Source organism: Cavia porcellus, unplaced genomic scaffold (genome assembly GCF_034190915.1).
Source record: "Cavia porcellus strain 051 isolate PalLab524CR breed Dunkin Hartley unplaced genomic scaffold, mCavPor4.1 scaffold_8, whole genome shotgun sequence".
NCBI classification, from domain to species: Eukaryota; Metazoa; Chordata; class Mammalia; order Rodentia; family Caviidae; genus Cavia; species Cavia porcellus.
The window spans coordinates 48543981-48557562 of record NW_026947491.1 but is presented as its reverse complement, the minus strand read 5'-3'; the positions used below and the strand labels follow the sequence as shown (position 1 = coordinate 48557562).

The window sequence follows — 13582 nt, the reverse complement described above, 5'->3', positions numbered from 1 at the left end:
TGGGTGCTCTGGAGTTTGGTGCATATATATTTAAGATAGTTATCTCTTCCTCTTGGATTTTTCCCCTTACGAGTATGTAGTGACCTTCTTTGTCCTTTATGGTCATTGTTGGTTTAAAGTTCACGTTGTCTGCAAACAGAATGGCTACTCCTGCCTTTTTTTGGATTCCTGCTGCATGAAGAATTGTTTTCCATCCTTTGACTTTCAGTCTGTGAGTATCTTTCTGGGTTAGATGGTTTTCCTGTAAACAGCATATGGTTGGATTTTGTTTCTTGATCCATTCTGCTAGTCTGTTTCTTTTGATTGGTGCATTGAGACCATTTACATTAATGGTTATTACTGTTAAATGCTGGTTAATTGTAGGAATGTTATCTCTCTGCTGTTGCATCTTTATCTTTCTGTTCTGTTTAATTATTTGCTTTGCTTAGTGCTTTTTTCCTTTGTGTATCTAAACTGTCTTTCAATATTTTTTGCAGGGTTGGTTTGGTGTTCATGAAGTTCTTCAGCTGTTCTTTGTCATGGAAGTATCGTATTGTACCATCTATTTTGAATGATAGTTTTGCAGGATATATCAGTCTTGGTTGGAAATCGTTTTGCTTTAGGATCTGGAATACTTCACTCCATGCTCTTCTTGACTTTATCGTTTGTGCTGAGAAGTCTGCTGTGATTCTGATAGGTTTTCCTTTATAAGTGATTTGTCTTTTCTCTCTGACAGCTTTTAATAATCTATTCTTGTGTTGGAGTTCTGGGATGGTGACTATTATATGTCTGGGTGTAGTTTTATTTTGGTTATGACTGTTTGGAGTTCTATATGCTTCACTGATCCTGATGTCAGTTTCTGATCTCATGCTTGGGAAATTTTCAGCTATTACTTCTCTAAATATCCTCCTGACATCCTTCATGTTGTCTCCCTCTCTTTCATTAATCCCTATCATTCTTATGTTATTCTTCTTTGCATCGTCTTGCAGTTGTTGAATTGTTGTTTCCTGGTTCCTTGTTATTTTCAAAAGATCTTTCCTTTCCTGTTCACTAGCTGCAATCCTGTCTTCAAGGTCTGAAATTCTATCTTCACTTTCATTAAGGCGGTTTTTACAACTTTCAGTGGAGTTTTTTATTTCCTGTATATCTCTGTGCATCTGCATTATGTATTCTGTTTGTTTCTTATATTGCTCGTCTAGGGATTCTATCTTTTTGTTTAGTTCCTCCAATTTTTTATCTGTGTTTTCTTTAGATATATTTAGAATCTCTTTCATTTCTTTTATCATTTCTTCTTTTATCTGGGAGATTATTTCGAGTTTGAATTTCTTTAAAGCTTCCTGGAGTTGCTTGTCAATTTCAGTGGCTATTGTGTCCGATATATGAGGTGAATGGGATATATTTTCTTCTATATACATCGCTCCTAGGGTTTCTTGAGATGGGCTGGAGGTTTGAGGTTGTAATTTGGTCTTTCGTTTTGTCATTTTCCTATATTTCTGTGTTTCAAGTGTTATTTGAAAGCTTCCTCAGGATCTGTTGAAAATCCCCTTCTATGTTTGGAGCTACTGGGACTCTGGCGCCGCACTACTCCAACCATTAGGCCTACAGAACCAGTGGCCCTCCTCTGCCTGCTCAGAACTCCGCAGTTCCAGACAAGCTGGGCCTCAGGGACACTGTGCGCCCACCTGCCCCTTGGAAGCTCCACAGTTCTTCAATCGCAGCCGGGTTAGGGTACTCACCACAGGCTGCAGTGCTTCAGGAACCTGTGGACCCTCCCTGGTTGCAGAGATATCCACAGTCCTCCAGACACGCAGAGAGGCCGGTGAGGGCACCCCAGATCTGCCCAGCTCCTCCTCTGCAGACCTATGGCCCGGCGCGGCAGCTAAACAGGCTGGGCTAGGCTGGTAGTGTGGGCCAGCCCACCTATCGGGAGCTCAGCAGGTCTCCAAATGAAGCCGGGAATGGGGAGGCTGTTGTGGAAGCCTCAAACCCACCTCTCCCCTTCACTGCACCTGGAAGCCTGAGGGAACTCCAGCAGACTGGGCGCAGATATCCAGAGTCCTCCAGACACGCAGAGAGGCCAGTGAGGGCACCCCAGATCTGCCCAGCTCCTCCTCTGCAGACCTATGGCCAGGCGTGGCAGCTAAACAGGCTGGGCTAGGCTGGTAGTGTGGGCCAGCCCACCTATCGGGAGCTCAGCAGGTCTCCAAATGAAGCCGGGAATGGGGAGGCTTATGTGGAAGCCTCAAACCCACCTCTCTCCTTCACTGCACCTGGAAGCCTGAGGGAACTCCAGCAGTCTGGGCACAGAAATCCAGAGTCCTCCAGACACGCAGAGAGGCCAGTGAGGGCACCCCAGATCTGCCCAGCTCCTCCTCTGCAGACCTATGGCCAGGCGCAGCAGCTAAACAGGCTGGGCTAGGCTGGTAGTGTGGGCCAGCCCACCTATCGGGAGCTCAGCAGGTCTCCAAATGAAGCCGGGAATGGGGAGGCTGATGTGGAAGCCTCAAACCCACCTCTCTCCTTCACTGCACCTGGAAGCCTGAGGGAACTCCAGCAGTCTGGGCACAGAAATCCAGAGTCCTCCAGACACGCAGAGAGGCCAGTGAGGGCACCCCAGATCTGCCCAGCTCCTCCTCTGCAGACCTATGGCCAGGCGCGGCAGCTAAACAGGCTGGGCTAGGCTGGTAGTGTGGGCCAGCCCACCTATCAGGAGCTCAGCAGGTCTCCAAATGAAGCCGGGAATGGGGAGGCTGATGTGGAAGCCTCAAACCCACCTCTCTCCTTCACTGCACCTGGAAGCCTGAGGGAACTCCAGCAGTCTGGGTGCAGAAATCCAGAGTCTTCCAGACACGCAGAGAGGCCAGTGAGGGCACCCCAGATCTGCCCAGCTCCTCCTCTGCAGACCTATGGCCAGGCGCGGCAGCTAAACAGGCTGGGCTAGGCTGGTAGTGTGGGCCAGCCCACCTATCGGGAGCTCAGCAGGTCTCCAAATGAAGCCGGGAATGGGGAGGCTGATGTGGAAGCCTCAAACCCACCTCTCTCCTTCACTGCACCTGGAAGCCTGAGGGAACTCCAGCAGTCTGGGCGCAGAAATCCAGAGTCCTCCAGACATGCAGAGAGGCCAGTGAGGGCACCCCAGATCTGCCCAGCTCCTCCTCTGCAGACCTATGGCCAGGCGCCAGGATTGCATTTTCAAAACTATCAATTGTGCTTTCCTTTGTCATCCATCACACTCTATCTGTTCAAGTGTTACATGTAAGTCATAGAATTTATTTTTCCATATAGAGTTTTCTTGAAATTCAAGATTTCCAGATTATTTCCAGATTTCCAAAACCTAACCAGGGTAAGCAGGACAGTTCAAGTACTTCAAATTTGGCTTTCTCTAGACTTTAAAAATGACAGGTTTGTCACTATCTTACAGAACTATAAAAATCTGTTACAGTACTAAAATCCTACTAAAAAATTAAAAAAGAAAATCCTACTTTTCTAGCTGCTAGAAAATTCCTTATAGTTTTGTGATAGCTAGTAGAATTGTCTGCAAATGTAGAATTTTCTAAATGCATTTTTACATTTCAAAATGTTTCACTTTTTCTCTCTCTCCAAAACCTACAGTTTTCTCTCAAATCCTTTCTGCTATTTTCCCTACACCTGTAGCTCTTCTGTTCAGTACTTTGGAGTATGGTGTAAAATCTGTAAAACATATGAGGTTGGTAAGCTAGACCATGTCACTTAGGTATGGCTATTCCTGCCTTTTTTCACTCATAAACAGCCGAGTTTCACCCATGAAATCCACAGATCTCTCCAGGTCTCATCATCTGCTCAGCCACTGAACATTAGTGAACACAAGTAAAGCACTCTATTTTGCCTGGACTTCATCAAGAAGTGTTTGATAATGTCAAAAATTAAGAGTATAAGCCATAATGTAATTCACCATGTTTGTGCCATCTCTAAGAATATCTCTAATTTTTTGCTGCTTTCCCTAACACAAAGAGATTCGTGATGTATAATACAATGAAACTGAATAACTGGACATTTTATTTCTTTAACAAAGAGCTGTATGAAACCGCACGATGCCTCATCATGCAAGGGACTCCATCACTAGTAACTGAAACCACTTTTTTGGTCTTATGTCTTGTGATTTTTAAAAAAAAGCCTCCATCATAGCACTGTAGGTATCTATCCATTGTGTTCTTGCAGGCAGAGACAACAGTTTCACCAGTTCTTTTATGATGTTGCCAGCAACTAATATGAAAATACTACTATTCTTGCATTATTATTTACATCTGTGGTTTCATCCAAGCATAAGGTCATTTGATGACTAACATACTTGCCCAGCACAGGACTCAATTTTTAACAATATTTCCCTGAAGTGTCACCTCAGAGATGCACTGTATAACTTTATCCTTGTTTGGCAAATCATGGAAAAAAGAATTACTCCCAGATAACAGAGTCATTTTGATAAAATATCCATCATAGAGGGAATTGCCATATTTTGCTATGCACAGTGAAATCTGAAAGCTGGTAGCTGTCAGATGATTTTATTTAGAAAGATAGTTGTGAAAATTAAAATACAAGAAATCTAGTATTAGTATTTCCTCAGTGTTCCTTCAAGAAACATTTTCCTTTCAGTTTCACCAAGTTTGGCAACATTTTTGTGATTGATGTCAAGGTGCCACCTGATACACAACATTTTCACTATACAGAATATGTAACACTTTCCCATTATGTTCAGTCACTCCAAATGACTCCATCCAGGCCTCTTGGAGTACTTCCACCATCTGTACTCAGTTGTTTTGGGTTTTTTTGTTTTTGTTTTTGTTTTTGGTTTTGGTTTTGGGTGGGGTTTTCTTTTGCTGTTCTCACTTCTTAGTGTTCAAGACTTGGAGTCTACAAAAACACAATTATTTTAAATGAAGCACCCAAATCTATCCCTAAACCAAAAATAGCTAACATTATTCGTTAACTCTAAACAATTGGGTATTCCCTGACTCAACAGTCTACAGCAGTGATCCTCAGAGGGAGTTCCTCTTGAATTTTCTCAACACCAATGCAAGGGGGCAGGGTTCCACTGGCCATCAGCTTTTGGTCTGCTCTGAAAAAGGCATCTGAGTGTATTTCCTACCTTCTGTGGGCTTCTGCTCAAATCATAACCAATCAAAGCAAATATTATCAATTTAATATACTATAACTATTCTTGTTCTTGTTTTAATAAATTCTTCACAAACAGCTAAATATGATGGTGCTAATTCAAATAAGCCAGAGAGACCGCACATTACAACAATTTATAACATCTCTTTGCTAAATCTCAGATATTAAATTTCAATTTTTTGCAAAAAAACTAAAACCTAAAATCTCATATTAATGAAAATAAATGTGTTAAAACTCACATTCCATAACTGGCAAAACACTGAATACCCATACAAAAGCTCAAATAAATGAGCTGTGGTTCATGACATGACTGCCTGGCACCACTGCTCCATTCTGAATATGTGCATGACCCCTACGTGCACTGTTATCCGACGGTTGGCTGCTGGGAAGATGCTGGAGCAACCTAGCTGATGTGCTGACAGAGAATGCGCTGTGTGCCCACTGCAGCACATGTGTCATTGGTTTTCCACCACTGATCTAGACAGAAGAGGCAAGTTGTTGGTGTGTATCCTCCTTTCCAGCTCCTCCTGTTAGTCACTGTTAGTCCTCTCCATAGTTGTCCTTCCCCTGTGCCTCAAACCAGACAAAAACTTGAACTTCTAAGATGTGAGTCAAAATAAGTCTTTCTTCTTTTCAGTCGCAAGAGTGAACTACTGTGACCCACCAATGAAGAAAATGACTAAGTGGACAGGCCAGTGTTCACACAGATTCTAAGAATGGGGCTTTGCCTTACAAAGGACTCACATCAGAGGAAACTATGAAAGTCACAGGAATTCCCTTCCTCCAAAAAAGAGATGATCAGAATTTTTATTCTGACTCTGGCCTCTAACTGCATTTCTCAAAATGCGCCTTTGACTAGAGTTGCCATGTTCACAAATAGAAATATAGGGCACCTGATTAAATTTGGTTCCATTTGGGGAGATAAGTACGTCCTAAATATTTATCTACCCAGAAAAATAAAACAATACAGTCTGGATTTCTGCATTTCTCTAGCTTTACATTTCACGGACTTTTTTTTTTTTGAGAGAATCTTACTATGTAGTTCAGTTTGCAGTTGGACTCATTGTATAGTCTAGGCTGGCCTTGAACTTGTGGTGATTCTCCTGCCTCAGTTTCCCAAGTGCTGGGATTATGGACATGGACCACTATGACTGGCCTCAAGGATCATTCTTGTACTAAAACATTGCTTGTTTTGTGTGTGTGTGGTTTTATTTGTTTGTCTGATTTACTTAACTATGTCAGCAAAAGAAGCATGAAGTCAGCTCAGCTCCATCCAATCGTCTTCATTTTGACCCACACTCAGATCACAATAAAGGAGCAGAAATGCAGTGTCTCTCTTTTTGTCTTCTCCAGATGCAAACTCTATCAGAAAGTGCTTTTTTTGGATCTAACATTGATGACTTTTCATACATTCCAATTCAAAAATATCACTCTGCTGTCCATAAACTGGATGGGAAACTTCACAACCGTGCCATCACATCCTTCTGAATCACAAGAATATTAAATATCTATCTAGACTTTCCCCATCCTTCCCTTACCGGGATTGTATAATACCAACTCATTTCTGACTCTTAGCCGAACTCTTTCAAAAACTTTGGCTCAGAAATTCCAGCTATATAACTTTGGGTTTAAAAATGCATAAAATAAGGATACAAAGACATAGATGTAACAAAATGTTTCAGCAACATTTATAGCCAAGAAATTTCATTCCAGTGATGACATTAATAAAAACTATAATACATTAATATAGTAGGATTAAAAATAGTATTAAAATCACATTTAGAAATGTCCTTAAAAGTGTATTTAATATAATTTAATAAAGTGGAAAATAACTATTACAAAACAACTTAGAAAATATAATCTCAGTCCTAGTTTTTATAAATATGCACATGTGTGCACACAGAGAGAAAAAATTCTTCAGTAATTTTCCAAAAACATTATTAATACCAAAATGTTATTAGTTATTTTCTTTTGAATGGAAAATTCTCCAAAATTAATAGTGTAACTGTTCTGAATTGGAAAGAAAATCAATACTATTCAGAAGTTCTCATTATCCTGTCATTGGAGTGATTTCCCTGCTTGTACTGCTCTCTCCTGCAGCTTATCGCTGAAAGGAAGCTACAAGAAAGACTTGGCTTCCCAAGAACATTGAAAGGGTGCTGGATCCTCTGGCCAGCAAATTGAAGTAGATTCCAAAGGGAGAAAGCACACAGCTTGTTGCAAGAAACAAAAGTGACATTTCAGGAGTCAAAGAACAAGTTCAGTTCTTCTGATGCCACTCAGGAAGGAAAGTGGGATGTGAATTTTTACCACAGGATCAGAAGGGGAAAAAAAGCAAATCTATCAAGGGGATAGAAGTTTAGTAGAGACATCTCAGGGATTCCCAGAGAAAGAGCAGCAGTTAGGAGCCAAATAACTGGACAGATGTTGCCCCACAGAAAACAGCACTAACAAGATTTAGTGTTTGAACTCACAAAGACAAAGCAAGCAAAGGGGTCCCTGTTACTTCCCCATCACACAGGAGCCCAAGGCTGGACATCACACCTGAAGTAAAGCTTTTCTTGCTGCAGGGATGATTGATGTCACACACACACACACACACACACACACACACACACACACAAAGCTTGCAAACAAGTGTCTCTGAGTAAAGGATAAAGAGGGATATCTCAAGAATTAAAACCCTAGGAAGGTACAACACAGGCATGACGTCTCACACAGTCTCAGGGAAGACAAGGAATTTCTAGGTCATCACACACAACAGTCACAATTGCCTTCCCTCCTCTTCCCTTCAAGTGTGAGTTTACTCAGCTTTGCAATCAAGCAAGGTCAAGGACATGAAAGAAGGCCCAAATCTCAAGGCCTAGGTAGTGTGGGTATGCCATGCGGCCTCATTCTGGGTGAAGCAGGAGCCCAACACTCACATTAACACGCAACAGGCGACCCTGTGGACTGCAGATCCAAGCTTCTCCCTCCTCCTTGAAAGTGGCCAGGGGTCAGGTTCTTAGCTCCAAGAACTTGGGAAGGAAAAGACAGGTCAAGGGCTCCAGAGGAACCCATGCATGAGCCGTCTCATGGCCCCTGTGACTTCCTTATTCCTCAGGGTGTAGACAAAAGGATTGAACATAGGAGTGACAACTGTGTAGAAAAAGGCATAGATCTGGTCTGTGTCCAGAGAGGAACTTGACTCAGGCCTCAGATAAGCAACAGTCGCAGATCCAAAAAAGAGAATGACAACAAACAGATGAGAGGAGCAGGTAGAGAAGACTTTTCGACGTCCCTGAGCTGTTGCAACCCCAAGGATTGCGGCAAGAATACAGGCATAGGAGGTCATGATCAGCAAGAAGGGAGTCACAATGAAGAATATAGTGATAATGAGCTTCCCAACTTCACCCCTGAAGGTGCTTGCAGTAGCCAGTCTCAGCACAGGCATGACGTCACACATGTAGTGGTGGATGATGTTGGAACCATGGAAGGGCAAAGTAAAAATGCAAACAGAGTGAATGGTGCCAGTGATGATGCCCATGAGGTAAGAGGCCCCCACCATGCTGTTACAAGCTACCTGGCTCATCAGGGTAGTATAATGCAGTGGCCGGCAGATGGCAGCATAGCGGTCATAGGCCATAGCAGTGAGCAAGCAGCACTCAGTGACCCCAAACAAGGAAAAGAAATATAACTGGATGAAGCAGCTGACAAGTGGAATGGTGAGGTGAGTGGACAGATCAACCAGCATCCTGGGCACGATGGTGGTGGTGTAGAGGATCTCCACCAGGGAGAAGTGCCAAAGGAAGAAATACATGGGGGAGTGGAGAGCAGGGTCAGCCAGGGTGAGGACGATGATCAGGGAGTTTCCCAGCAAGGTGACCAAGTAGATGCAGAGTACACTCCAAAACAGAGGTCCTTGGAGGGAGTCAAAACCTGAGAACCCCAACAGAATAAATTTAGTCACTGCTGTGCCATTGTTCCCAACCATGTCCCCAAAGCCAAACTGCAATAAGAAGCTAGAGGAGATCCCACGCAGTACCAGGAGGCAACCAGGCAAAGACAAATGTTGTGGCAAGAAAAGTGTGGGAAAGAACATTACACTTCTCTGGACTAGAATGGATGAGCAGCTGGCCTCCTAGTGACTTCTTTCAAGAAAAATGTCTTGAAGTAGAAGAAAAATAAACAAAACATGAGGAAAAACAGCAGTCTTCCTGGAGGTTGATGACTTGATGAACACCAGGATGATTGTTCCACTCACCCAGAGACTGGGTTCTAAATGTAAAGAGCTGAGACAGAAAACACAGCTCTCCTTAAAAGATGGCATTAGAATACGGGCAAAAAAAAAAATGGGGGCCAGAAAGTAAAATAAAACTGGCAGGAGGACTCAGGAGAAAAAAATTAATCTGCTTTAAGGCAGAGAAAGACAGACAGAAATCAACAGCAAAAAAGACACAAAACTCAGGGTCAAAAACAAAGGCAAAAGAACCTGTGACGCTTTTATTTACAGAGAGATCCCCAGGGCTTTCGCAATGCCCCTCCCCAGCAGAGCATCACATCAGCTCAGTCTCCCCAAGAGCCTGATTCCCAGAGCAGATTTCAGGAAGGAAAATCAGTTGGAGGAAAATGAAAGAGGACATGGCTTCCTTCTGCCACATCACAGTGCTTAAATGCATGCTGAAAAACCTGGGTCAGGAGTATTCATGGCTCCTCAGCTGGGCCTGAATGCAGCTGGGCCTGAAAAATCAGTGTTCTTACTCCCTGGCCAGAGCCCCAAGGTCTGCCTCCTGTTCTGCCCAACCCAATTTTCCAATTTTCCAAAATTAATTTCTAGTGTTCTTGTCAACACCTCATAAGAACTTTTTAAAATCTTTTTATAAAACAGTGCTAATCCCCAAAAAAGAATTGTGGAATAGCGACAGGTCTGAAGAAATCCCAATTCTCCACCAGGGTTCAACCATCCTCTAACTGCTGAGAAAAGCTATAGTTTTCTTTGAACTTTAGAAACAAGAAATACTCTCTTAGCTGGAGGTAATGACATTCTTCTGGCGAGGGATGACTGAGGTGACTTGGGAGGATGTCTTGGGTGTTAGAAGCTTGTTGAAAAAATACCAACAGAACTTGCAGGTCCCTTAAATGGTGTGTATCACTTAAAATAGGAAGTTTTCCTCATGCTGTATGTCTATTTCAGTGCTCTAGAGAAATCTTTCTACTCCAAAAGAGTCTGTGGTTGGTTGCATTATTTTCTTTTTCACTTTTTCAGGTGGGTACACACCAGTAATCTCATCATTCTGGGAGGCTGAGGCAAAAGAATCACAAGTCTGAGAACAGCCAGAAAACTTAAGAGAAACCATGTGTCAAAATTAAAGAAAATAATTTTAAAAAGATTAAGGACAAAGTTGAGTGTGAGGGCATTCCATCCAATCCCTGGTATGACAAAACAAAATTTTTTCAAATACTTTGTCTAATTAGTTTGCCCTCAAGGAAGGAGAACAAAATCCACTCTTCCTTGTGTACAACACACTGATCTGATAGAAAGGAGAAGAACTACAATGGATAAACCAGAAAAACACCATCTCAACAAGTACCAGCATCAACATTGACTGTGATAAGTCATGCAGATTTTCATGCCTTTAATATGATGTGAAGAAAACCACACAGGCCATTTTCCATGGGCCAATACTACAAAAAAAAAAATTCAATCAGTCTGTAATAGAAGAGCATCTCACAAAGGCCACATCAACGAGCAAGCCCAGTCTGGGAATCAGCCCCATGCACAGGCCCCCACTGGACTGGAACAAGCAGATCCCAGTCCCTTCCAGGGTGCAGGCTGGTAAAAAAGAAGTACCAACTCCCCACCCCCTAATCCTACCCCGGCTGCCATAAACTTCCAGCTTATCCAGAGAGACACAGGTGATGTAATTGGATGCCGGTAGGGCTTTGTTGTTTCACTAACATTGCAAGACTAGGGCCAGTGGTCTGATCATGGGTTCAGAGGATAGTGGTACACAGTGTGACTTCCAGAGGGGATCGCCTTCTGAGGGTTGCAGTCATTGTTGATTCCCTATGGTCTTGTTTTGGAAGTCCTATAACATTTCCATTGTTTTGTTGGGCTATTCTCTAGTTTTGTTTGATTGTCCAATCCAATAGCAGGAGCAGCTATTTCAAAGATAGCAAGATATATTATGGTAGGAATTTTAGATTTACTATTGTCTTGTTTTGAAGTCTTCTATTGCATTCATTGTTTCATTTTTATTGTTTTTATTCTATACTGTTCTGTTTGATTTTTATTGTATCTGAAGTTATATGCAGCTATTTTGAAGACATCAGAAGGCATTATGGTAACTATTGTTGATTTTGTGATGTTTTGAAGTCCTGTATCTCTTACATTGGTTTGTTTTGGTTGGTTTCATTCTGCTTTATTCTCTTTAAAATAAAAAAAGAGCGGTTTTGCTGCCGCGCCTGGCCATCGGTGTGCAGAGGAGGAGCTGGGTAGATCTGGGGTGCCTTCATCGGCCTCTCTGTGTGTCTGGAGGACTGTGGATATCTCTGCCTAGACTGTTGGAGTCCCTCCAGGCTTCCAGGTGCAGTGAAGGGGAGAGGTGGGTTTGAGGCTTCTACATCCGCCTCCCCATCCCGGTTGCACTTGGAGAACTGCTGAGCTCCCAACAGGTGGGCGGGCCCACACTATCCCTGGAGCCCAGCCTGTTTTGCTGCTACGCCTAGCCATCAGTGTACAGAGGAGGAGCTGGGCCGATCTGGGGTGCCTGCATCGGCCTCTCCGTGTGTCTGGAGGACTGTGGATATCTCTGCAAGAAGGGAGGGATCACAGGTTCCTGAGGCACCGTGGCCTGTGGTGAGTACCCTAACCTGGCTGCAATTGAAGAGCTGTGGAGCTTCCAAGGGGCAGGTGGGCACACAGTGTCCCTGAGGCCCAGCTTGTCTGGAACTGCGGAGTTCTGAGCAGGCAGAGGTGGGCCACTGGTTCTCAGGCCCACTTGCTAGGGGTAACGTGGTGCCAGAGTCTCAGTAGCTCCAAACATAGAAGGGGATTTTCAACAGATCCTGAGGAAGCTTTCAAATAACACTTGAAACACAGAAATATAGGAAAATGACAAAACGAAAGACCAAATTACAACCTCAAACCTCCAGCCCATCTCAAGAAACCCTAGGAGTGATGTATATAGAAGAAAATATATCCCATGCACCTCATATATCGGACACAATAGCTACTGAAATTGACAAGCAACTCCAGGAAGCTTTAAAGAAATTCAAACTCGAAATAATCTCCCAGATAAAAGAAGAAATGATAAAAGAAATGAAAGAGATTCTGAATATATCTAAAGAAAACACAGATAAAAAATTGGAGGAACTAAACAAAAAGATAGAATCCCTAGACAAGCAATATAAGAAACAAACAGAATACATAATGCAGATGCACAGAGATATACAGAAATAAAAAACTCCACTGAAAGTTGTAAAAACCGCCTTAATGAAAGTGAAGATAGAATTTCAGACCTTGAAGACAGGATTGCAGCTAGTGAACAGCAAAGGAAAGATCTTCTGAAAATAACAAGGAATCAGGAAACAACAATTCAACAACTGCAAGACGATGCAAAGAAGAATAACATGAGAATGATAGGGATTAATGAAAGAAAGGGAGACAACATGAAGGATATCAGGAGGATATTTAGAGAAGTAATAGCTGAAAATTTCCCAAGCATGAGATCAGAAAGTGACATCAGGATCAGTGAAGCATATAGAACTCCAAATAGTCATAACCAAAATAAAACTACACCCAGACATATAATAATCACCATCCCAGATATCCAACACAAGAATAGATTATTAAAAGCTGTCAGAGAGAAAAGACAGATCACTTATAAAGGAAAACCTATCAGAATCACAGCAGACTTCTCAGCACAAATGATAAAGTCAAGAAGAGCATGGAGTGAAGTATTCCAGATCCTAAAGCAAAATGATTTCCAACCTAGACTGATATATCCTGCAAAACTATCATTCAAAATAGATGGTGAAATATGATACTTCCATGACAAAGAACAGCTGAAGAACTTCATGAACACCAAACCAACTCTGCAAAAAATATTGAAAGACAGTTTAGATACACAAAGGAAAAAACCACTAAGCAAAGCAAATAATTAAACAGAACAGAAAGATAGAGATGCAACAGCAGAGAGATAACATTCCTACAATTAACCAGCATTTAACAGTAATAACCATTAATGTAAATGGTCTCAATGCACCAGTCAAAAGAAACAGACTAGCAGAATGGATCAAGAAACAAAATCCAACCATATGCTGTTTACAGGAAACCCATCTAACCCAGAAGGATACTCACAGACTGAAAGTCAAAGGATGGAAAACAATTCTTCATGCAGCAGGAATCCAAAAAAAGGCAGGAGTAGCCATTCTGTTTGCAGACAACGTGAACTTTAAACCAACAATGACCATA

General features: G+C 42.4%; 1 protein-coding gene across 1 annotated transcript; it reads right to left on the bottom strand.

The window, feature by feature from the left end:
- Positions 1–8164: 8164 nt before the first annotated feature.
- Positions 8165–9100, bottom strand: LOC100724685 (olfactory receptor 10P22-like). The gene has a single exon (XM_003475980.1). The coding sequence runs from the start codon at positions 9098–9100 to the stop codon at positions 8165–8167; it is 936 nt and encodes a 311-aa protein (XP_003476028.1).
- Between the last annotated feature and the right edge of the window lie 4482 nt (positions 9101–13582).

Coding starts and splice junctions, on each gene's coding strand:
- LOC100724685 (XM_003475980.1), bottom strand. CDS start 9,100: ATGGTTGGGAACAATGGCACAGCAGTGACTAAATTTATTCTGTTGGGG.